Source organism: Anopheles cruzii, chromosome 3 (assembly GCF_943734635.1).
Source record: "Anopheles cruzii chromosome 3, idAnoCruzAS_RS32_06, whole genome shotgun sequence".
Taxonomy (NCBI): Eukaryota; Metazoa; Arthropoda; class Insecta; order Diptera; family Culicidae; genus Anopheles; species Anopheles cruzii.
The window spans coordinates 41,283,117-41,304,668 of NC_069145.1; the positions used below are offsets into that span (position 1 = coordinate 41,283,117).

Below are 21,552 nucleotides of genomic sequence, written 5' to 3' on the forward strand. Positions count from 1 at the left end.
TAATTTCACTCGTTTGCAGCATGTAGGTAATCGGCGCAGGTGCAGCATCCCTACACCGCCCGAATTTCCGAAGTCATTCTTAAACCTTTCTGATTTCTGAGTATACTCCTGCACACATGGTAAACGGAGGCACTCATTCGTCTTCGTTTATGCGGAAATTTATACCATTTATTGACCGAGAAAACAATGGCACCAATCCACATTAATTCGATTCCCTTTCGGAATGATGCAAACATGTGTAAAACGGCATCACTTCCCCACTTTGCCGAAGATACTTCATCTGGCCGGTGTCGCCAGACTGTCGTCGTGGATTCTGTTGACATTACACCATCGCCGCATGACTCGGTGTCGGTGTGGAGGCCACACACGAGAGGTGTGCGATCTGTGTAGGAATGTAGCGTGTCGTGCGGCCGGCGCTTGGTCAAGGTGCAGGCACGACGTCCGTGCACATCGAGATCAGTGCCACAGCAGCATCGATGCAACGGAGAATGTGCATCGCGACGCTAGTCGGTGGCGTGTGTAAGTGTGTTCACGCCGCATGCTTCTCTATTGCAGTGCACGGTGTTTACACAATGTGCTCAAGCCTCCGACAGTAACGTGCGCGCTATAAATCTCACCCAGCCCGAGGCCGAGAGTTGGGTGTGGGGAGTCGGGAGGGACCCGTAGGGACCGGTGACTACCGGATGAGTAACCTTGTGGTTCCGGTTGCACCGCTCACGCTGCACCGTATTCCGGTACACCGGTGATCGATCTACACGAAGCGGGCTGAGCCAGCACGGGCAGTTGGAATTCTGACCGACCGACTGGATTTGGGATGGATGGTACATTAATCACGACGCCGCCTGACGATAATCACACGATGCACGACGACGCTGGGAACCTTGACTCGAACCCTGCTCGCAGAAAGTGGACAACGCGTTCGCAGATCAATTATCGAAGGGAAAAAATGAGGTCGACCCGTACGGTTGTTGTCTCTGGGTGCGCCTGGCATTGAAAGTGTACGATTTACTATCGGGCCACGTTTGTGACCACACTCTGGTAAAATGCATATAAAAATGCAATAATCGTGAGCTAATCGGTCGCCATCCGGGACCGGGACCGGACCAAACGGACTCGACTGCTGTGGGTTTCGTACCGGTCGTAACGTGTACGGTGCAGAAATCTCCACTCTGCTGGTGGCCAACCTTTCAGCGCAGCGCGCCGATGGAGCTGCTGTTTGCCCGACCAATTGGCGGCATGCTGATAAATTAATATAAATATCGAAAGCTTCGGCAGAAAAGAACGAATTCGCCACAGCACTCACTGTTCACGTAAGCGACGAGCGACTAACGTTGGCAGTGAGTCAATCAGTGATGTGACCGGAACGCAGGCTATTTGTGAATGCTATGCCACTGTTTCCAGTGAATCCAGGCCTCGGGTAAAGCTAGTGGAATGAGCCCCAAATTGGCGCAGTGGCCAAACTGTTCCCATTTTCCCGTTAAATTTATCGCTTCTCTAGATATTAAAAGAAAGGAAGTTAATGTTTATAATTTGATAACAATTCGTACGTACGTGGCGCCAGGGTCCCTGTAAGTAAGATGTACGATAAAATAATGGTCACCTTTTGAGGTGTGTTCTTCTTTTAAGCAGACTTAGTAGCCGGAACTAGCCTTTACGATGACTGGGAAACTTTCAAATTTGAAATATTCAGTAGCAATTAATTACCAACCAGCCGGTTCAACCAACTCCAGTTTCACCGCAGGATGGGGCCCGCGGGGTCTTACTTTTAGGCGGCAGAAAAAGTTCACTCCTTTGATCGATATCGGCTCCTTCCGGGAAGGTATTGCGGTTCCGTGTGCCGATATCTGAAGCGCCCAGGGATCGGTGGTGGCGCGCTAACAAAAATGGCAGCAGAAAAGGATAACATAATTGACTCTCGCTAGGTCCGGCCATGTTTGTCTTTGCTTTCGCCCTACACCTTAACTTTGGATGTCCTTTTTTACCGCCAAACTCGGTCGGGCGAAAGAAATAGGGTCCAACAGCCGATCGCAGCCGTGGAGGCCCAGGGGGGACCGTGGCTGCCAGATGAGCGTCGCGTAGAGGGTCATGTTTATTTTTAACATTCATGAAAATATGAAGGAACGGCAAAGGGAGCGAAGAGAGCGCCTGTAACTGGATTCCATCGCTCCTCCGATGGACGTTAAGCATAGGTCTTCCAGTATCCCGCTAACTAAGTACCACATACGGCGGATGATAAACATCGTGATGACCGGGCAAATCAGTGTCACAAGGGGTAGAAATGGAGTAACCCAGCCGATACATGATAGGAAGGCACTAACACCGGGTTGACCACGGCGCCTGGAAGAGTAACTTTAGCCTCTAGGCTTCGGGCTTGGGGCACGATTCCGAAGATGGCACGTTTTGCTGAAGCAACCTCATCCATCCCACGGCCGGCAAGGTGTTCACGGCCAGCACCGCACCGCCAGAGCACACCGAGTTAATTATTGTCGAACGGTTTGCTGCCAGCGTAGCATAAAATATTACCACCCACGCTCTCTCGGTCGATGCCGGGAAGATAGGTCAAATTAATATCGCGCACCTGCTTCCTACGTTCCCACGTTTTTATCTGCTGCTATGCTTGTGATTTTACACCCTGATAAGTTCGACGTGGGAAGCGAGACCACAAAATGTCAATCTGATTTGGCAAAAATAGAAGAAGTTTCAAAGAACTTCGTTTCACGCCCGTTCCGGTGAGTATGGTATGCGCCTAAAGGTATGCAAGCCCGCAGTACACGCGGCTCGGTTTCGCGCTTTGCGGAGAAAGCGAACACGCAAGGACACACAGGCATTGTGGTGTAGCATAAAAATGTGGTTTAAGCATAATGAGAAGCTACCGTTTCGTTTCAATTGTACAAACGCACACGCCGCACACCCCATTCGCTGAATGGGCTGCGCAGAGAGAGAGGGCGTGTAAGTGTGTCCTTGATGGTCGCTGCCTGGACTCATCGTCGCCGAACGATGATGGTACGTATCGTTGTATGTAGCTGCCACCAGCAAACACCCCTCACTGTCAACCAGTGAAACGGACAACCACAACGTTGGCATCATACCCCGACAGTGCGCCTTCGCCTCCCGTGGCTTCCGGTTTCATCTTGTTTTCTTTGGTAAATTTCAAGCGAAAAGATATTCCATACATTTGCCGCCCCGCTCGTCGGTGGTGGTAGATGCGAGAGGACATGTTCCATCATCATTCCACTGGCACACACACACATACCCTGCGCTACTCGTCCTTCCTGCCAAACCTAGCCCGTTCCGCCAAAGCCGTTCAGCAGCTGACTGAGGCGTTTGAACGGCGGACTCTTTCGTGGCACCAAGCTTCGTCAATTTGCTTAGCATTTTAACACGACACTGGGCTTTTATCGTTTCCCTCTGTCATTCAATCCCGCCTCTCTCTCTCCCACACACCTTATCCACTCGTTATGGCATACTCCTTTCCATCTCCGCTTCGTTCGTTCCGATCCCGTGTAGCAGACCTTGCGAATCTTCAACCCTTGAAGGCACAGGATTGCTACACAATCGTTTGCATTCATCGATCGCATACTTCCTCCACACGCGTAGTATGAACGAGTTTATGAATGCTGACATGTCCGAATGTGGCCTGCCACTGCCTGAGCACCAGGATACCAGGATCCGATCCAATCCTCGGTGTACCGTGGCGTGTGTTGAGTCCCGCGGACGACTCCTTGGAGTGCAGGTTTCGTGCAGTTGATCTCGGCACGTACGGCACGACACTTTGTAAGATGCAAAAGATGGTAGATACTTTTGCTTACAACTGTGCTGCACGAAAGCAACCCATACTGGAAAGGGTCCTTCACAAATCTGCCCATTAGGCAATAAATGTTAACCATTTTGAACAACAGCAGAGTGGTGCCACCGTGTGGCACTGTGGCATCCGGTCTGGTGTAAGAAAATCAATCATTCGCAGACTACTTTTGGGGTTCTTTTATGTTTCGACATTGTGTCTGCATTCTGGAGAGACGTTCAAATAATCGAAAAAGATTTTCTTCCGAGCGCCCATAAAAATTTCCATTACGTCTACACTTCTGTTTTAAGACCTACTATTGAATTGGCACTAGTCTTAGTTGTAGACTAGTCTATCGTTATCAGACAAAAGTCGTTGTGTAAGGTGGTTTTGAGCCTTTAAGCGTAACTTTTTGGCGCGAAGTCAAACTGCTATCGCTCATTGCTCATACAGCAGAAACGGTTTTTTAGAAGACGAAGCGGCAGTGGAAATGTATAGCATTATGAAAGACATCTACAAGAAGCAGCTGCTACTGTTAATTAGTATTTAGCATTAACGAATGGTTTCTTGCTTCAGTACAATAATCAGAAGCTGTTTGTTTTCGATTCAGTGTACACTTAATACTTTAACAGGAACACTAGGATACGCAAATGAGCCACCAGGTGAACGGACTTTACACCGAAGTAGTCTCATGTGCCTTTTAAATTGTAAGCCACCCGGCAGGACCCAAACCTTTCCAGCTGACTACGTTCGTAAGCCGCAACGGTATCTTGAATGTCTAAAACAATCTTGTTTTTGTTGAGGAAATTGAAAACACACTCCTCTTGTGCAAACTAACCACTACGGGTCATGATCTGGGGCGCTTGTTACGTCAGAAAGTTGGTACAAGTCAGACTGCTCAGACTCACAATGGGGCATCCTTTCTCAAATAAACAACCTCAAACGCCCTAAGATCCCATTTCTTCGCCACAATCTATCGGTACGGTCCACGCGCGCTGAAGTACTGCCAGGCTCGCTTCAACAAGCCCTACAGGGCCGATCATTAGCAGAAACGGGTCGGTGCGAGAAACCATAGCCTGGCGAAAATGAAACATAAAACACACCGTGGTCAGTATGGGCAGCAGAATCCCATACCTCTTTTCCATCGCTCGTTGGTCGGGCTGAATAGAGCAGCCAGAGAGCGAGCGGAAAAGCGTGTGCGGGTGCGAGTGAAGGAGACCGAAAAGTGGTGAAACAGTTTGTGCAAAATAACCAACACAGGACAGGGGAAAAAAAACTGGAAAATGAAAAACGTTGCCCCACGGATGATAAGGTCGAGGCACTGCCAGATTTTCATCGATCGAGCCGGTGAAGGGCGCATTCAATATTTACGAATACATTTTCTGCCTTCCTGCTGATTTGGTGAAAATTAAAACAAAACAAAATACAACCATTGCTCCGGTGTTTCCGGCGGAGCGAGTGTTTCTGAGCATCCATGTGGCGGCCGATGCATCCAGCATCCGGGCCGGCAGCTCCTTCGCCAGCTGTTGCTGTACAGGTGTGCGTTTCGAAGCGGAATTCGAAGAACAGTGGAGTGGCCGTGTCAAGAAAATCTACCATTTTCGGCTCCGTTTCTTCATGACGTCGCTGAGATTGGCCACCAGGCACTGGGCTGCTCCACCGGTTGTTTCTTCGTTGTTTCCCGGAAACAGAAGATAACGGACGGGCCGCTCGCCGGTCACGTAATCATTCGGAATTTCACATTAATTTGTTTTGGTCGTGCGAAGACGGCTACGGCCCGTGCCGGAAGCTTCTACACACGTGCCAGCAACGAGACTCCGTGGTGCTCCGGCAAACCAGCAAGAAGGCTGTGCTGAAATTATATAAATTCTCGGCTTTTCGCCTTTCGCTTTTCATCGGTATGAACGCAACGCGAAGAACAAAACACAATTTGTACGCTTTTCTTACACTTCCACTCACAGTTCACAGTTTTTTAACTCTCTGTCTCTCATTCCTTAATACGATTTACGCGTGTGCCTCCTTTACCGACATCGTCCTTTCCGACGCACACGGAATTCCTCCACTCATGTGGCTTGGATGTGACCACATCGAGTGTACAAGTTCTTTTTTAGATTCTGTTTCAATAACCAGCAACGATAAGGTTGTGCAGTCCACACACTAAGTGGCATTAAAGCGCCAAATACTTCTCTTCCCTGTGGAAGGTAACGTGGTGCGGCAGGATCCACATCCACGTGCCTAGGCAATGTGATAAGCACTGGCCCGAATTTTGCTCCAACACTCCCAGCACAGTGAACACACAAAATCACTCCACGTTCGGTAGCCGATGGCGATCGATTCGTTCACCATCGCGACGCTGAAGGACCGCCATAAACGAGGCGCACCGGCCGAGATAACAAATCGCACTGATAGGACTCCGCGAATTGCTGACGAACGCGCTCCCTGCTCCTGGCGACTTCGTGTTGTCCTTTCGGAGTGAACGAACGGATACCGGGTCGCCATGGCTCGTCTCGCGAGCAGATTTTCGCGCGTAATATTCTCTCACTTTCGGCCCTTAATTTTGACCTTAGATCCGGATCCGCGCGGATCCTGGGAACTTGACAATGCATTATTAAACAGTTTGGATGCACTGGTAGCGATATCAGTACCACGGTTCGTACCTAATTTGGTTTAGAATAATTAAGCAGCTACCCTGAATCCAGAATCCATGTTTATATTTCATTCCTTTAGCAAAGCAGTGGTACCGTTCGAAATGCGTAAAATATATTGTAGAAGTAAATTATATTCGTTTCTTTCTATTCGTTAGTGTTTGTAAAGTAGTGGAGTATTTTTTTTACGATAGTGAATGGTATCGGCTTAGTTAAATCACTATTAGAACAACCTAATTCATTTCTTTTGCATTTTATTGCTTTAAACCAGCGGCGGCGTTTTTAACAAATATTTTGGACGTAATGCTCAAACCATCGTCATCGTCCTGAAAGTGTCTTGCAAGTTTCATTAAATTCATACTTTCATGGTGACTCTGATAAGAAAATAAATTCACGCAAATCGCGGTTGTCTCGAAGGTTGATTTGTTTGAACCATGTGTCGTAAACGAACAAAATAAGGCAAACGAAAACTGACGTTTGCGAAACATAACAAAACAGTCACTGACAGCACTCAACTGAACGCACCAAACACGTTAAAAACAACAACGTGCGGTAGAAATAAAACTAAAAATGCTGCAATTAAAAGTGTTATTTAAAGTTATTGGACCACACTGTCGTTCATGCTTGTTCGACACCCGAAAGCTGTACTGTAGCAAAGTTCAGAAACTATCCAGGAATGCACGATCGCAACTAATCGCACGGCAAGATGCTGTGAGTGATCGCTGGGCCGACAAAATTCTATACAGCTCGGTCATTGAGAGTAAAAGAGTGAATTTCGAACTAAAAATGATGCAGCAGGAAAAGAAACTAGCCAAGGAGGCAGCACAACTCAAACCCTTTCCGGTAGCACTGAAGCAATTAAGCAGTGAGAGTTTTAACGACCGCGAAGAAGCGCAAGACACTGAAACTAGTCATGAATCGAACTTTCCTTCCACGTACCACATGCCCTACGAGCGCCTTAGTTTAAAGATTTCCAAATCGGATGCGTCCCATGAGGCAGATTTATCGACAGGGGCGTGGTTGTCTGATTACGAATATTATGATGAAGATCAGCAAGATGAGGAAGTGTCGTTCTACGGTACTCCTGACCCCGAAGAACCGGTGTCACAAATACCCTGCGGAGGCTGTGGTGCTCTTCTGCACTGCATCGAACCGAGCATTCCCGGTTACCTGCCCAGCCAGCTGTTTAAAGGGAAATCGAAAGGACAGCTCATGGCAAGTATCTAGAGCAAAGTTTACAAATTCCACAATTCCATTTTTATGCTAACGTTTCTCTCGACTTTCCAGACTACCATTTGCCAACGGTGTCACTTTTTGAAGAACTACAATCTAGCGGTGAATGTGACAGTTTCATCGGAAGACTACACCGAAATGCTGCTCTCCATCAAAGACAAGAAAGCATTGGCAATATTGTTGGTGGATTTGCTCGATATCCCCTGCTCGATATGGCCCGGGCTTGCCGACGTTTTGGGTCCACAGCGTCCGATAATTGTCGCAGGAAACAAGATTGACCTGATCCCGCAGGACTGTTCGGGTTATTTGGAAAATGTGCGCCAGTGCCTAACTAAGACCATTATAGATGCAGGTTTCTCGCGAAACAACATTAAGCACGTGTCACTTATTTCCGCCAACACCGGTTTTGGCGTGGAGGAGCTCATCACCAAAATCCACAACGTCTGGGGGACGCGAGGTGACGTGTATCTGGTCGGTTGTACGAACGTGGGCAAGAGCACACTCTTCAACACATTGTTGCAGTCTGACCTGTGCAAGGTGCAGGCCACCGATTTGGTTCAGAAAGCAACGGCCAGTCCCTGGCCTGGTACCACTTTACGCATGCTGAAATTCCCAATCCTTCGACCATCGGACTATCGACTTTTCCAGCGAACGCAACGCTTACAACACGATCGACACAAACTGAGGGCCGTACCTAGCCGGAAGCATCTCGAACGGAGCAAGCAACAGGAGCCGGCGACGATGATTGGTTACATTGGGCGCACGTTCGACAAGGAGCGCCAGGAAACGCTGGACGGGTTTTCAGTCACGCAGCGAACCGGCGCCAATACTCCGATTCCAATGCTGAACGAAAAGAACGAAGTCTACGCCCGCAGTAAATGGTGCTACGATACACCGGGGGTCGTACAGCCGGAGCAAATTCTGGACCTGCTAACGACGGAGGAAATACTTCGCACCGTCCCCAATCGCACGATTCGTCCCCGTGCATACCTTCTGAAGAAAGGAATGACCATTTTCCTAGCTGGTCTCGGACGCCTAGACTACGTCGATGGGCCGGAGTCCGTTCGAGTAATGCTGTACGCGGCTCCGACGCTTCCAACACTCATCACCTACACAGCCGAGGCTGCTGAGCTGTACGATGCGATGCTCGGTTCGCCACTGCTGGCAATTCCTACCGGTGGCCAGGAACGTTTGAGCAAGTGGCCACCGTTGCGAGCCGCGCCGGATATCCTGCTGTACAGTACGCACGAAAAGCATCTGGCTTTGTGTGATATTTTGCTTTCATCGGCCGGTTGGTTCGCCATTCATCTGGCGAAAGGTGCAGAAGCTGTCTTTCGAGCTTGGACTCCCGATCGGCGGGGAGTGTACGTTCGACAACCACCACTGCTTCCGAATGGAATGGTGCTAAGGGGAAAGCGCATCCGTGGATCGTTGGCCTACCGATATGGGAAACCGTTTCAACCGTTTCAAGCTTAAATGAAGCCGAGAGTGATGGTGCTTCGTGCACCGTTAGAACATACTTTTATGAATAAAAAAAAAATCCTGGCGAGAAAAAAGTCTTAAAAAAGGGTGTTTTGGAAAGAAAGGTTCCATAAAGGATTTTACAGTCGATTGTTATCGAATAATAACAAAAGGATGTTTTTACAATCTAGTTTTCCTTTGAATTTCATGCGAAACAAGCCATTCACAATTTTGCTGCTGTGGTAGAAGATCACTAGGCACCTTCCGTTTGACAACAACAACAAACTGTCGTTAGTCTGACTTTGTTTACTTTCGTCCGGCGCGCTTTGAGACCGAAGACCAAATAACTCCGAAAAAATCCTGCATACGTTCGATATTGTCTCTGAAAATGGATAAGCCACTTGGCACGTGTGATTTGTGCGGAATGGGAGAGTTTTCCTTGGATGGCGGATTTTACTACTGCAACGAATGCGGCACCAAACAGAACACGCGGGCAACGATGGTTGATGACTTCAATGAAACTTCGCCATGGCAAGGAAAAATGGTACGCATTAAGAAGGACAAAACTACGAATAAAATCACCAGCTGGGAACAGATGAACCACATCCTGTACGGGATGACGGAACAGCTAGTCGAGTTAGGGGCCCCCAATGAGCTGAAAGTCACGGTCCTCCAAATCTGGTGCGCTTACCTGCGAGACGCTGAGGTCGCCTTTTTCAGCAAACGGCGGCGTCTACGGCCAAGGTTATCGTTGGCAAACCATCGCTGGTGAGTCCATCACATGTCAGACAGAAGACACAGAACAATTCTCATGCATTTTTCTTTATTTGGATAGTGATTTAAGCCTGATGTTTAATCGACCTGTGCCGAAGGGAAGGATCTCAAAAAGGCCAGATACTACGACAGAATTGGCATCGAAGCGTCGTAAACGTAAACTAAACCAAACATTGCTCGAGGAAGAACATAGTACCAATATGAGCAGTCAGCAGTCCATTTTGGACACCACGCTCAGCTCATTGTCCGCTTCGCTTCAAAGTGGCTCCAGTTCCGTCCAACGGCCGATCGCTTTCAAGTTTAATAAGCGCGCCCGTCACAGGTTGCTGAATGAGCTGCGTATCGACGAGACACACGTCGAGTGGCACGAGCAGGAAGCACCGATGGATGCACCGTGCCATTCCTTCACGCCTTTGCGCGGCGAACAAAAGGTTAAAAACGGTTTCAAAACAGATGATTGGTCTCGAATTAACCGACAAAGTGTTCTGTTCGCTATCCTTGCGCTAGCTCTCAACCAAACCGAGAGCGAGATTCAGATGAGCGATCTTGGGCGGTGGAGCGATGAGGGTCACTTTTACATGCACGATCTTAGGCACTACCTTCCGGAAGGGCTGGACCCTGAATGCTATTCGGAAACATTGGTCCGTCTGCAGCAAATGAATCCTCGCATCGGAGAAAACGAAGCAAGGGTTGTGGCGAGCCTATTAACGCTCGATCTAGCCATTACACCCCGCCCGGTCAACTTGGAAGCACTTTGCCGTCGTTATCTGGGCGAGTTGGAGCTGCCAGCTGATCTGATGCCCTACGTAGTAAAGTTAATCGCACTCGATCTACCGAACAGGTCCAACGACAAGATGCAGTGCTTCCCATCCTACGAGTTGCAAGCAATGAAGTACATCCTATTCGTAATGAAGCTGCTTTTCGGTTTAGATGGTGTGATAGAAAACAAAATGGATTCAACGACGAAGAAGTTAAACGATTTGCTGTTACGTGACAATGCTCAGGAGCAAAAGCCGCTGTTCGTGTGGGACGAATGGCAAAGGTACGTTACAATGCGACGCATCATCCTTGAACAGTTGCACTTTCCCACAAACTGCAGACAGGGACAAAAGGTGATAGGTAAACCGTTCGATCTGGACCTGTTTGTCGACTTCATGGGCTCACTTGTAGTGCCGGACGACGGCGACACTTCCGGGTTCCGTGCAAACTTGAGGAGTAAAAGTTTTGGACCGATAGTAGAGCAAAGGTCGAGGAATCTAGATTCGGTCCTAGCATCAGTGAACGACAAACACTGCATGGAGCAGACGGAAGATGCTGACGGCCAATCACCAAGACACCTCAAGTTTGACGCGAGTTTGCAACCGAAACGGTCCTATTTGAAGGCAATACTCTCAATGGACGCAGAAGATCTTCCGCCAGTTCACATCCCGGCGTACATGAATACAAGGCACAGCGAGAGGACAGTGGAACCGTTTGTCAATCCGACAATCCTAAAGCGACATCTTCTCCAGAATCATAATGTTCGGTTGGTTACGAAAAAGATTAAAGTACCAATTGACCACATCCGCATGGAAAAATACAACACACATAAATGGAACATTATGAAATATATGTCCATAAATCATCTCACCGAAGCAATCTTAACCGATGAAGAGAAAGCCGACGATTGTGGCACAGACATTGTGAATCACTTTCAAAAGCGCACGGAGGCCACTTTCGTGAGCTGCGACGACTTGTTGCAGCGTGTTCTTTGCCGAAACGCTATCGACGAGCTGGAAATAAGCCTGCGGAACGCAATCCAGGAGGACAGTTCCGAGAGTGATCCATTCCATGACAATCCACCACTGAGGGAACCGCTTACTGATGAGGACAGGTGCAACAAAACGGTTCACATTGCGCTACCGAACTATCACTACTGGACCAGAGACGGCAGTTTTCGCGAAGTTTCAATGGCTGATTTTGAGCTGGAGTACTCAAATGCATTGCCGGCCAGTTTTCGGTTTCTACTGGAAGAAGCGGCTGACATTGTACGGTTTTCAAAGCTTGCCCTATACCGGGAACTGGCTCGGTTCGAGAGACATATTTTTTGCCTTCAAAACGGGAGGAAGTAAACCGATTCGAATAGCAATAAACCGAAATGAACAATAGTCACCAACAGAAAGATTTGATTATAATTTAATAACTATTTGTTAGGGCTCGGGTTCGTAGTGGGATTGCCTGCACCAAATGCAGGAATAAGGATCCAAATGATGGATAAATGTTTGTACTCCAAAGTGCGGCCAACAAGATTTGAAATACAACTTTCTCGTATTCTGGCTCTAAACCTTGAGTGACAGAGGTTTTGGCTGATAATATATTTTCTCAACTCTCGAATGTTGTGTAACGTTGCTTTGCAATTAAGTCGGTATTACTCGTTCAATTCATCGAGCAATAACTGATCAACAGTCCGACGGATATTTCAATATTCGATCAATCGAGATATTTGGCATATTCCTGGTAACACACTAGTCAGCTCAATTAAATATACATTTTTTTCTATAGTTTTTTTGATAAACTGCCGCTTTTTTAAGCAGAAAGAGTTTTTTTAACGTTAGTTTGAAAGGTTACTTTCAACTGAATGGGCTATTTTGACGACCGTTAATACCGACTCTTACCGCGGCTGGCTTGACGCAAGCATACGCGGTGTGAACTTTCTTGATTTGTAACTCCGTCCAGAGTCGGTGCGATTTCGTGGCTGACTTTTCACTTTGCCTCCTCCTCCGTCAGTCGTCTCCTTCGTGGTCCGTGACCGTGTGTGGCTAAACCAGAGAGAACATTTGCTCGGCCCGTTGGCTCTAATTTGTGCCTGCGAACAGAAACCATAACCTTGGTCCCAAACGGGAGTGCAGCGTAATCGGCTGTTGTGGATCGAAGTAACCATCGTCGCGCACCGCTTTAAGTGGCCAACCGCTGAAAGGGTGGTCGACAGAATACGATCTCCCCTCGCCACCCTGTCGTCGTGGTACTCGGATCTGGACGACGTGGAATTCCGGTGTGTTCCGGTGGATCGTTAACAGAGCGTGTGTGACGTGATTCCAAAAACCTACGCCGAAGCTACAGTGGCGCAGCCCCTCAGTAACATTCCAGCAGAACAAGCGTCGGAAGTCACTGGCAACGCCACTCGTGGCTCGCTGGTGACTTGGTCGTGTGTGTGTGTGTGTGTGTTTGTGTGTGCGCTCTGTTTTGTTGTTTTCTGACCCGAAAGAAACCCCGTTTTTTTTGGGGTGGCAGTGATTTGCGTGCATCGTGGTGCGAAGTTTATTGGGCAGGTTGCGCCCGGAAGTGTCCCTACCGCGGAATTCGAATGAACCTTCATCGGAATTTCCTTCCTAGCATCGGCCTATAGCGATTCCCTCGAGCGTGCAACGATTATCATACCGTTGTGAGAAAATACTACAAAAAAAACTTAAGACGGTTGCCGTTCCAATAGCGATAAAAACCGAAAAAACGACACAACGCAGCCATGGATAAATTCATCAGCATGTGGAAAGTGCGAGAACTCGCCGATAAAGTGTAAGTACCGATTTATTGCACCTAAGCAATCCTTTCCGCCTGTGCCGGTTCAGTCGATTATCGGGCAGATATGGCGACAGATGAAAGTCATCTACGTAGTACCTTCGACTAAAGGCGTTCCGCAGAGGAAAGCGCACCTCCGCCCAACACCTAGGCGATAAGACAAGGGCCAAGGCGCACCGCCGACGACGACGAGTGGTGCGCCGCTATTGTTGAGCGGTTCTTATCACCGGTCGACGTCTTTGCAGTCAGCAAGTAGTAGTTAATTACGTTCGCCCGTGTTTATCGTGTCAGTGAATGTTTGCAGTTCAACCTTTGAAAGGCAAAAAAACAATCAACTAGACAATTCGCTACGCCAGAACCGCTCAGCGGTTGTAGTGGCCGGATAAGACGATCGCACAAAAACCCCAATCAAAATGTAGCCGTCAAAAGCATGTTCCGTGCTTTCGGCAACTGTTGCATATCTCTTGCGTATTCCCCATTCGCTCACTCTGCACTTCAATGCCAACTTTGCCAGGAGAAAACGTGTAGCGTATTGAGAACGTATTGAGTTGAAAGCTGCGTAGTGGCTAAGCTATCTTCGCTCCACGTTTGCGCCTTCTGACGATTGGCAACACTTTACGGCACACGCTTTAATGTATTTCTGTGCTTGAAATGTTGAAAATAAAACGGCCAGGTCACATAGAGGAATGCACAAGTGCATCGAATCGGCAACGCACAAGGGTGTGAATGTGGTATGACCCCCTGTGGCGAAGATGATTCACTCAACATTCTTGTTCGTTCGAGCCAAGGTCGCGCCGGCTAGAGGGAGAGTGTCTAGAACGTCGAATGCCAGTAGCCGTTGGCTCAAAGGTACACCGCGTCGCCACGCATTCGTAATGGGGTCGTTTTCCGAAGGGCCTAATTTCTTTTTCCATTTGCCCAGCAGCAGCGACACAATAGAGCAGACAATTGCAGCACGTTTTTCGGAAGTGGGTCAGAGACCTGAATTGAACTTAGCAAAAGGGGTTTTGTTTTGGTGGTGACACGCGTCCCACCTACTAGCACAGAACTTCTTCACAGAAAAGGTTATCAATGCCAGGAGAGACCACTTATCAAACGGTTGATTTCATCGGAAAGCAAAACTTTTAACAAAACCAGTAACAAACATTTACACAATGTCTCAAAGAATGTGTTATTTTTCCGTTCAAATTATATCTTTTTATGCCATAATTTTGATGTTTCTATCTAGGACATTCCGATAATTCTTTTTAATAAATGCAAATGGCCAGGGAATGGTATTATGAGGGGCGCTTTATCAAGCGCGATTAACGTGGCATGAAAGTGCACTACCATCTTGATACAACGGAAACAAAATCAGTCATCGTCGTCGTTCTCTTTCGATCGGTTGCTCCATTCTATGTAATGTTGTACCACTGTCGCCGTTTCCGGTCTGCAGAGTACAATCGATTCGTGTTACGGTTCCATCTCCAGCCATTGAAACACCGTCGTTCCGGCACACAAAAGAATGGCAACGTTTCAGAAAACTGTTATTCTCTTAATTTACACGGAACGATGAATAAAAGATGTTTGTCTTATGCTCACATCGCTAGATCGTTGCATGGTATATGCATTTTTAGATTATAAAGTACGTGAAATTTTTACGACATTACGTTTAAATGATATCGGTTCGTCAAGAAGAGATCTATATTGAAAAAGCTGCTCAAATTAAAAAAAATCCCGATTTTTTCAACAATTCAATCGTAATCGTTTTGGACACCATTAGCCTGACGGCGACACAGTGTGGGCATGGACGATACGATGACGACACCTCGCACGCACTGCCCGAGGACATCATTAAGGGTTACCATATCGGAATTTTGTTTCCATTTACTAAAAGATGTATGTATGAGTGTGTGATGGTATTTAAATCGCACGAAAAAAAAGTCTGCGCAAGGCAGTTAAGCACCGTTCGCCGAATATTCGCCAGCAACCGAATGTAACGATCGTTATCGATATGTTTTATGCACCAAACGCTGGTGCTGGCGCTGGCCACATAAGCGTAGTGTGTGTCAAGCATTTCAGACCGCCGAATACGGTCATCCATCCGACCACCAGTGGGTTGTGTTCTGCTAAAGCAACTGGCCGCAATAGTTTCTCGCTGTCTGCAGTCGGGGTGTCGTATAGCAGTGACCGTACGCCGGAACTCATTTGCCACTTCTTAGTCTGCTGGTGGCGTTGAATTATTAAGCACAACCGCACGATGTGGACGAGTTGATCACAAATTTCTCCGGCCCACTATGGCGATTGCTTTTTTTCGATTTATTTCGATGAATTTTTCAACCATTGGAAAATGAGAAAGATAATCTGTGTTCCCTTAAGCTGTCGGACGTGGTAGTTTCCAATTATTCGTTCCGCACTCGCTGCGGACACACACAGAACACCGTGCACACTCAGGACATTATGTTAACCTCGCTTTTGTGGTACAAAACAAAAATGAATGCTAGGAGTTGTATCATTTGTTCAGCGGTTTTGCGTTGTTCAAGGTGATCCCAGTAGGCCCAAAATTGGCAGTCAACGTGTGCTGCCTTTTACACTGAACGCATGGCCTCCCCCGAGTCCAAGGCGTTTGCCTGACAACACCCTGCGTTCGCGGTCGAGCCAAATTTTAGATGCAGCATAGAAATGGAATCAGCGATCCGGCCATCAAAGCACAAAGGGGCTTGGCTCTGCGAAAGGTTATCGTCGTTTGTGAGAAATTGGAACACAGACTAGCTGAAATGTTTTAAGGCAATGAATTCTACTTCGACCTAGAAGTTTACCATATAATTGCACAATATCCAGTGCACAGTTGTCGATTCATTTAAGTTAAATGTTAGTTTTAAAGCGGTTTCAGAGGGACGGATATGTTCCAGGGAATTCTCATCGTTACTTTTTTGACTTACTTACACAGTTTCGATGTATTATGTACGGCTTACATTTTAAAACCTCGTTTCGCGAATGTTTCGCGAGCGGACTATCGTGATACAGTCATCAATATTTGCTTACAAATTATCACCCTGCAAGCACACACACGTGGCCTTTTAGCAACCGGTAACGTGGATAAGTGGCCGTTTGGGAGTTTTCATATTGTCGCCGATTGAATAATTGGATCAACCTGGAACGGGCCAACTGAAGAAAACTGTCTGATTTTGGCATTGATCCGCCTGCCATGCTGTTTATGGCTGAAAGAATAGGGTGGCGCACGTGGCGTTGGAATAAATGGAATAGCACTCTGTTGGGACCATAATCCACGCCCTTGTTTTCATTCTAACGTATGCTCTTCGTTTTCTTGCAGAACAAATGTCGTAATGAACTACACGGAAATCGAGGGAAAAGTGCGTGAGGCCACGAACGATGAACCCTGGGGCCCTACCGGGCCACTGATGCAAGAGCTGGCCCATGCAACCTTCACGTACGAACACTTTCCCGAGGTGATGTCGATGCTGTGGAAGCGGATGCTGCAGGACAACAAGACGAACTGGCGTCGCACCTACAAAAGCCTGCTGCTGCTCAACTATCTGGTGCGCAACGGCTCGGAACGGGTGGTCACATCGTCCCGGGAGCACATCTACGATCTACGCTCGCTGGAGAACTACACGTTCGTCGACGAGAACGGCAAAGATCAGGGCATTAACGTGCGGCACAAGGTGCGCGAACTGATCGACTTCATACAGGACGACGATCGATTGCGCGAGGAGCGGAAAAAGGCAAAAAAGAACAAGGACAAGTACATTGGCATGAGCTCGGAAGCGATGGGGGGTGGCATGCGGTACGGCGGAAGCGGCGGCGGCAGTACCGAGTACGGTGGCTATCGGGATAGCTACGATCGGCGAAGTGAAGATCGATGTAAGTTCCACGGTGGTTAGCCCTCTCCGGCGTGACTTTCTTACCTTCAATTAATGCGTTAAATATCTTGCAGATAATGAATCCCGCGGTGACCACCACGAGTACGACTATCAGTACGAGGGCGAGCGGGAAGATTCGGACAACGAATCGAACGGACCGTATGATCGTGATCGCTCGAATCGCTACCAGGACCGTGAACCGGGCTCGAAAAGTCCGGCCACACGCCAATCGTCCAGTGTGTCGATCGAAGCAACGGCCCGCCACTCGTCCAGCAGCGAGCGAAAGATAAACCTCAACATCAAACCGACGACTCCCGGAAGCAGCTCGAGCGCCGTCGTAACGGCTGCGCCACGTGCAAGCACAAAATCAGCGAAAAAGATCGATCTCGGTGCGGCCAGTGGTTTCGCGAAGACGGCAGCGGCCGCAGCAACCACGTCCCCGACGTCCGACCTGGGCATCCATTCGCCGACGCATCGCAATACGCACGCGGAAGAGATTGTTGGCAGCGCGGGTAACGCGGAAGTGTTGGACGATCTGTTCAAAACGTGTCCAACGAAAGGTGCCGGACCCACCAACTCGTTGATCGCCAACGATGACGACGAGGATGATTTCAATCCGCGCGCCACTGAAGAGTTTGGTGACTTTGAATCGGCGTTCGGTAGTGGCCCGACAGCGAAAGTATCCGCGGCTAGGGCGGGAAAATCGGACGAATTTGCTGACTTTGCTGCCTTTGGAGCACCAACACCGAGCGTCTCGACGACGGCGACGACGGCGGCCCCGGCTGCAGCAAGTGATGATCTTCTGTTTGGGCTGAACGTGGGCGCGGGTGCGGTGACCGCGACGAGCGCTCCTGCAGATATCCTTTCGGACCTCAGTGGCTTATCCCTCGGTGCTAGCAGCAACAGTGTGAATGGTAAGTTCGTTTTAGAATTCTCTACAGGAGTCGAACTTTTTACCGGTGCTATGGGGCAATGAATCAAACGGGCACATTCTGCAACAAATGGAAGTCACTGAAAAGCGCAAAGACGATGTCGAGGGGTAAGGGATTGGCTTTTTGGGAGGGATTCCTGCTTGTTCCGATTGCGCCACGATTGCCTCGCTTGCATGATCCTCCCAGTTTAGATTTTTTTGCCATCACCTTCCCGCAGTGATTTATCTTTTACGCACGCCGCTCGTTCGAATGAAGCGGCGCAAACGTGCGAACGCAGGGTAAGGTAGTTGGTGTGTTACCGTTGGTGCAACTGTTGTTTTGTTTTGCCTTTCGCTTCTCCCTTACAGCAGCACCGCAGCCACAGTCCGACCACCGGCAGATGCTGCTGCAACGTCACTACAGCGCACTGCAGGAACTGTTGCGTGAAGTGCAACCGGAAGGACGAATAACTCGCGAAGCAGATCGGCTGGCAGTAAATGAAAAACTAACCCAACTACTCGACTGCCTTCCGGGGCCGCTACATCCGATGGACGTACTGTTCGCCATCGGCCCGCCGATGAGAGCGTGGGAAAAGTTTGCCTCTGAAGCATTCCCAACCCTGCTGGAAGATTTGGTGCCGCCGATGAGTGATCTAGATGATCGATTGCTGCACCGCTTGGTCACACTCAATGCTAGCGTTTCGTTCGCACGGGAAACGATCCGAGTGCTTACGTTGCAATCCACACTGGCCGGATGTTCTCGTGATGTAGCGCTAAGACTACTGGCCACCGTGCTGGAGGACGAATCCGTTTTGCCGTCAGCATTCATTCGGTGCTCTCGCAAAAGTACAAACACATTCAGTGCGCCCGATTTACCGCAACAGATGGTCCAGCTTCTGGTGGCCATCCCGAACCGAGTTGCTAACATGCTGCGGGACAAGACACCGCCGAACTTGCACCCGTTAGCGTACAGTCGAACCGTGCTTCGTCAGTTCATACGGACACTCGCCACAATGGACGAGCTGGTGGATTTCTATGGACCGGAGGAAGTACTCGCTTCGGAAGAACCGATCCAGCCACAGTTTCTCTCCTCACTACTCAGCAAATTAGTCATCGTTTTCCACGAGGATCGTCAATCGGCCGCGCTAAAGGCGACATTAATCTTGTTACTGCACATCATCGAAGAAAACCGTTCGCCTGGCATGACCAGCTTTGTGCGGTGCCTAGTAATGGACCTGACCCCGTCGGCGGTGGAAATTGTGGCGTTCATCGCCCTTCAGGAGCGGATCGATCTTTCGCCTCTGTTCGCTTCGGCTCGCCTGTCGGGAAGTTGGGCATTCGTTTTGCTCCAAAAAATTCCGCTTCACAACTACTACACGAACGATGCCATCATCGGAGGGTTGCTTCGGCTAGTGGCGAACCTCCAAACCGGGGAGGACGGAAGGAAGGAGCCTCAGGGTACAGTGCCTACTCCAGAGCCACTGGCAAAACTCACCGGACAGCTGCTTGTGGTGTGGTCGAGTCGGGCGGCCATTCAGCGGACCAGCTTCGAGCAGCATTTGTACATCACAAAACTGACGCTACTGGCCATGCGGCACCGTCTGGTGTTTGGGTTTTCGGCGAAAGACCAGGAAGCCTGTCGCCGTTTGCTGTTCGATGGGCTGCGAGCTCACTTGGAGTCACCGATCACGCAAATGCGCTGTGCCGGGATGATAACGACGGAGGTGATCATGGGAATGTTTGATGATCCTGCGCCCGCTGCCAGTGATGACGGAGAGGAGGGAAATCGACTGCGATTCGAGTACAAGGAATTCGATGCCGAAACGTTTGCGATGGTCGAGCAACTTCGCTCGTTCGCTGATCGCTGGCTGTTGGACGAAAAGGTTTCCGAAGAGACGCGAAAGGGCACGATCGATCGTGCAGTCGATCTTTTGCTTGGCCTGCCGGAGGAAGCGGATCGCTGCACTGAGCCTTCTCCTTGCCGTTTACCTAACGAAACTTCGGAAAATTCCGCCAACGGAAATCCGGCTGAAATCCAGCAACCACAAGACAACGACAGTGACGACGATGATCTCAACTCGGAACCACTCGACTCTGACGATGACGAGCTTCCGGCGTACGATATGTCGAGCGATACGAAGCTCGACAAGGAGCGCTATCGGCCAAAGTATCTGCTCGATCTGCGCGAATTGCTGATCGAACCGGATACGAACCATAAACCGGAACAGTTCGAAGTGGCCATCGAAAGCGCTCCGGAGTTGATCGTTCAACAGTTACCACACAACGACGCCAAGCTGGGTCAGGATCTGCTGGAGCTGTTCCTTTCGCTGGAGTGCAAAAGCCACATGCCAGCGTTTGGTGAGCGAAAGTTTGCGGCCCTGGTAGCGATCGGCGTAGCGTTCCCGCAGCAGACGGCCGTGTACCTGTGCCGGGAGTTTCACGCCGACGTTAGCCGGTACGCCATCAACCATCGCATACTGATGCTGGACGTGTTGGGCGAAACGGCAAAAGTGTTGTCCCACTTTGCTGGGAGTCCTGCCAACCCAGAGCCCCCCCAAAAGCCCGACGAAGGTACCGTGGCCGTGGGCGAAACGTCTCACAAGAACCGATTGCGGCTAATGTTTCACGACGAATCAGAACAGCGTGCGCGACGCGAAACGACGGAACGTGTGCTTCGTGAGCGGATCGAACGCAAGACGAGACGTTTCGGATCGACCGTCCCGAGCCGGAACGAGCGGCGCCGAGATGTGGCCCTCGTCAACCGCTACTCCGACGTGGCGGGCTACTTTTTCTTCCCCCTGCTACGCGGATTCGGCGACAATCGGTTCCTGTTCACCGCGGGACTCAAGTTCCCGTACGACACGGAGAACTTGCTGCTCGTGAGCTTTCTGCGGACCCTGTCGGTGCTGATGGTGTGCGCGGAGAACTGCCCCATCGCGATGCGTATGGTGCGCGAAGTGTTTGCGTTGGCCAGTCTGCTGCGGTACAGTCACGAGCCGAAGGTGCGCCTGTCGGTGTTGCAGCTGCTGGCGGCCGTCTTTCTGGCGGTGAAAGGCCCGCTGCTCGTGGTGCAGTTCCAGCACGAGCTGGGCGAGCTGCGCGACTGGCTCCAGCAAGAGTGCACCCAGACGGACGTGGTCTGCCGGGGAGAACCGAACCGGGAGTGCCGCGAACTGGGACGCCACGTACTAACGATGTGCTGCGAAGCATTCGTTCAGGCGCAGCACTCGGAGGATGCGCAATAGGCGCCGGCCGCGGCCATTCGAAAGTATTGAAAATCGAATCACGAAAAATAGAAGATATCAATCGAAAATCTGTTGTTTGGTCTGG

At 49.5% G+C, this 21,552-nt stretch overlaps 3 protein-coding genes across 3 annotated transcripts; all 3 read left to right on the top strand.

Moving 5' to 3' along the window:
- Positions 1–7,212: 7,212 nt before the first annotated feature.
- Positions 7,213–9,135, top strand: LOC128270408 (nitric oxide-associated protein 1). Its single transcript, XM_053007807.1, has 2 exons — positions 7,213–7,641; positions 7,714–9,135. Exons 1-2 carry the CDS (start codon positions 7,213–7,215, stop codon positions 9,133–9,135), a joined length of 1,851 nt encoding a protein of 616 aa, XP_052863767.1.
- A 373-nt stretch (positions 9,136–9,508) lies between these two features.
- On the top strand, positions 9,509–12,132 carry LOC128270409 (TATA box-binding protein-associated factor RNA polymerase I subunit B). The gene is made up of 3 exons (XM_053007808.1): positions 9,509–9,888; positions 9,956–11,921; positions 12,103–12,132. The coding sequence occupies exons 1-3, from the start codon at positions 9,509–9,511 to the stop codon at positions 12,130–12,132; spliced, it is 2,376 nt and encodes a 791-aa protein (XP_052863768.1).
- A 1,198-nt stretch (positions 12,133–13,330) lies between these two features.
- Positions 13,331–21,467, top strand: LOC128270410 (uncharacterized). Its single transcript, XM_053007809.1, has 4 exons — positions 13,331–13,446; positions 16,763–17,313; positions 17,387–18,226; positions 18,595–21,467. Exons 1-4 carry the CDS (start codon positions 13,397–13,399, stop codon positions 21,465–21,467), a joined length of 4,314 nt encoding a protein of 1,437 aa, XP_052863769.1. The 5' UTR covers positions 13,331–13,396.
- Positions 21,468–21,552: the final 85 nt, after the last annotated feature.

Coding starts and splice junctions, on each gene's coding strand:
- LOC128270408 (XM_053007807.1), top strand. CDS start 7,213: ATGATGCAGCAGGAAAAGAAACTAGCCAAGGAGGCAGCACAACTCAAA. Junction 7,642..7,713: donor AATCGAAAGGACAGCTCATG/GCAAGTATCTAG, acceptor TCGACTTTCCAG/ACTACCATTTGCCAACGGTG.
- LOC128270409 (XM_053007808.1), top strand. CDS start 9,509: ATGGATAAGCCACTTGGCACGTGTGATTTGTGCGGAATGGGAGAGTTT. Junction 9,889..9,955: donor TCGTTGGCAAACCATCGCTG/GTGAGTCCATCA, acceptor TTATTTGGATAG/TGATTTAAGCCTGATGTTTA. Junction 11,922..12,102: donor TGGAAGAAGCGGCTGACATT/GTACGGTTTTCA, acceptor TCGGGTTCGTAG/TGGGATTGCCTGCACCAAAT.
- LOC128270410 (XM_053007809.1), top strand. CDS start 13,397: ATGGATAAATTCATCAGCATGTGGAAAGTGCGAGAACTCGCCGATAAA. Junction 17,314..17,386: donor TCGGCGAAGTGAAGATCGAT/GTAAGTTCCACG, acceptor AATATCTTGCAG/ATAATGAATCCCGCGGTGAC. Junction 18,227..18,594: donor TAGCAGCAACAGTGTGAATG/GTAAGTTCGTTT, acceptor CCCTTACAGCAG/CACCGCAGCCACAGTCCGAC.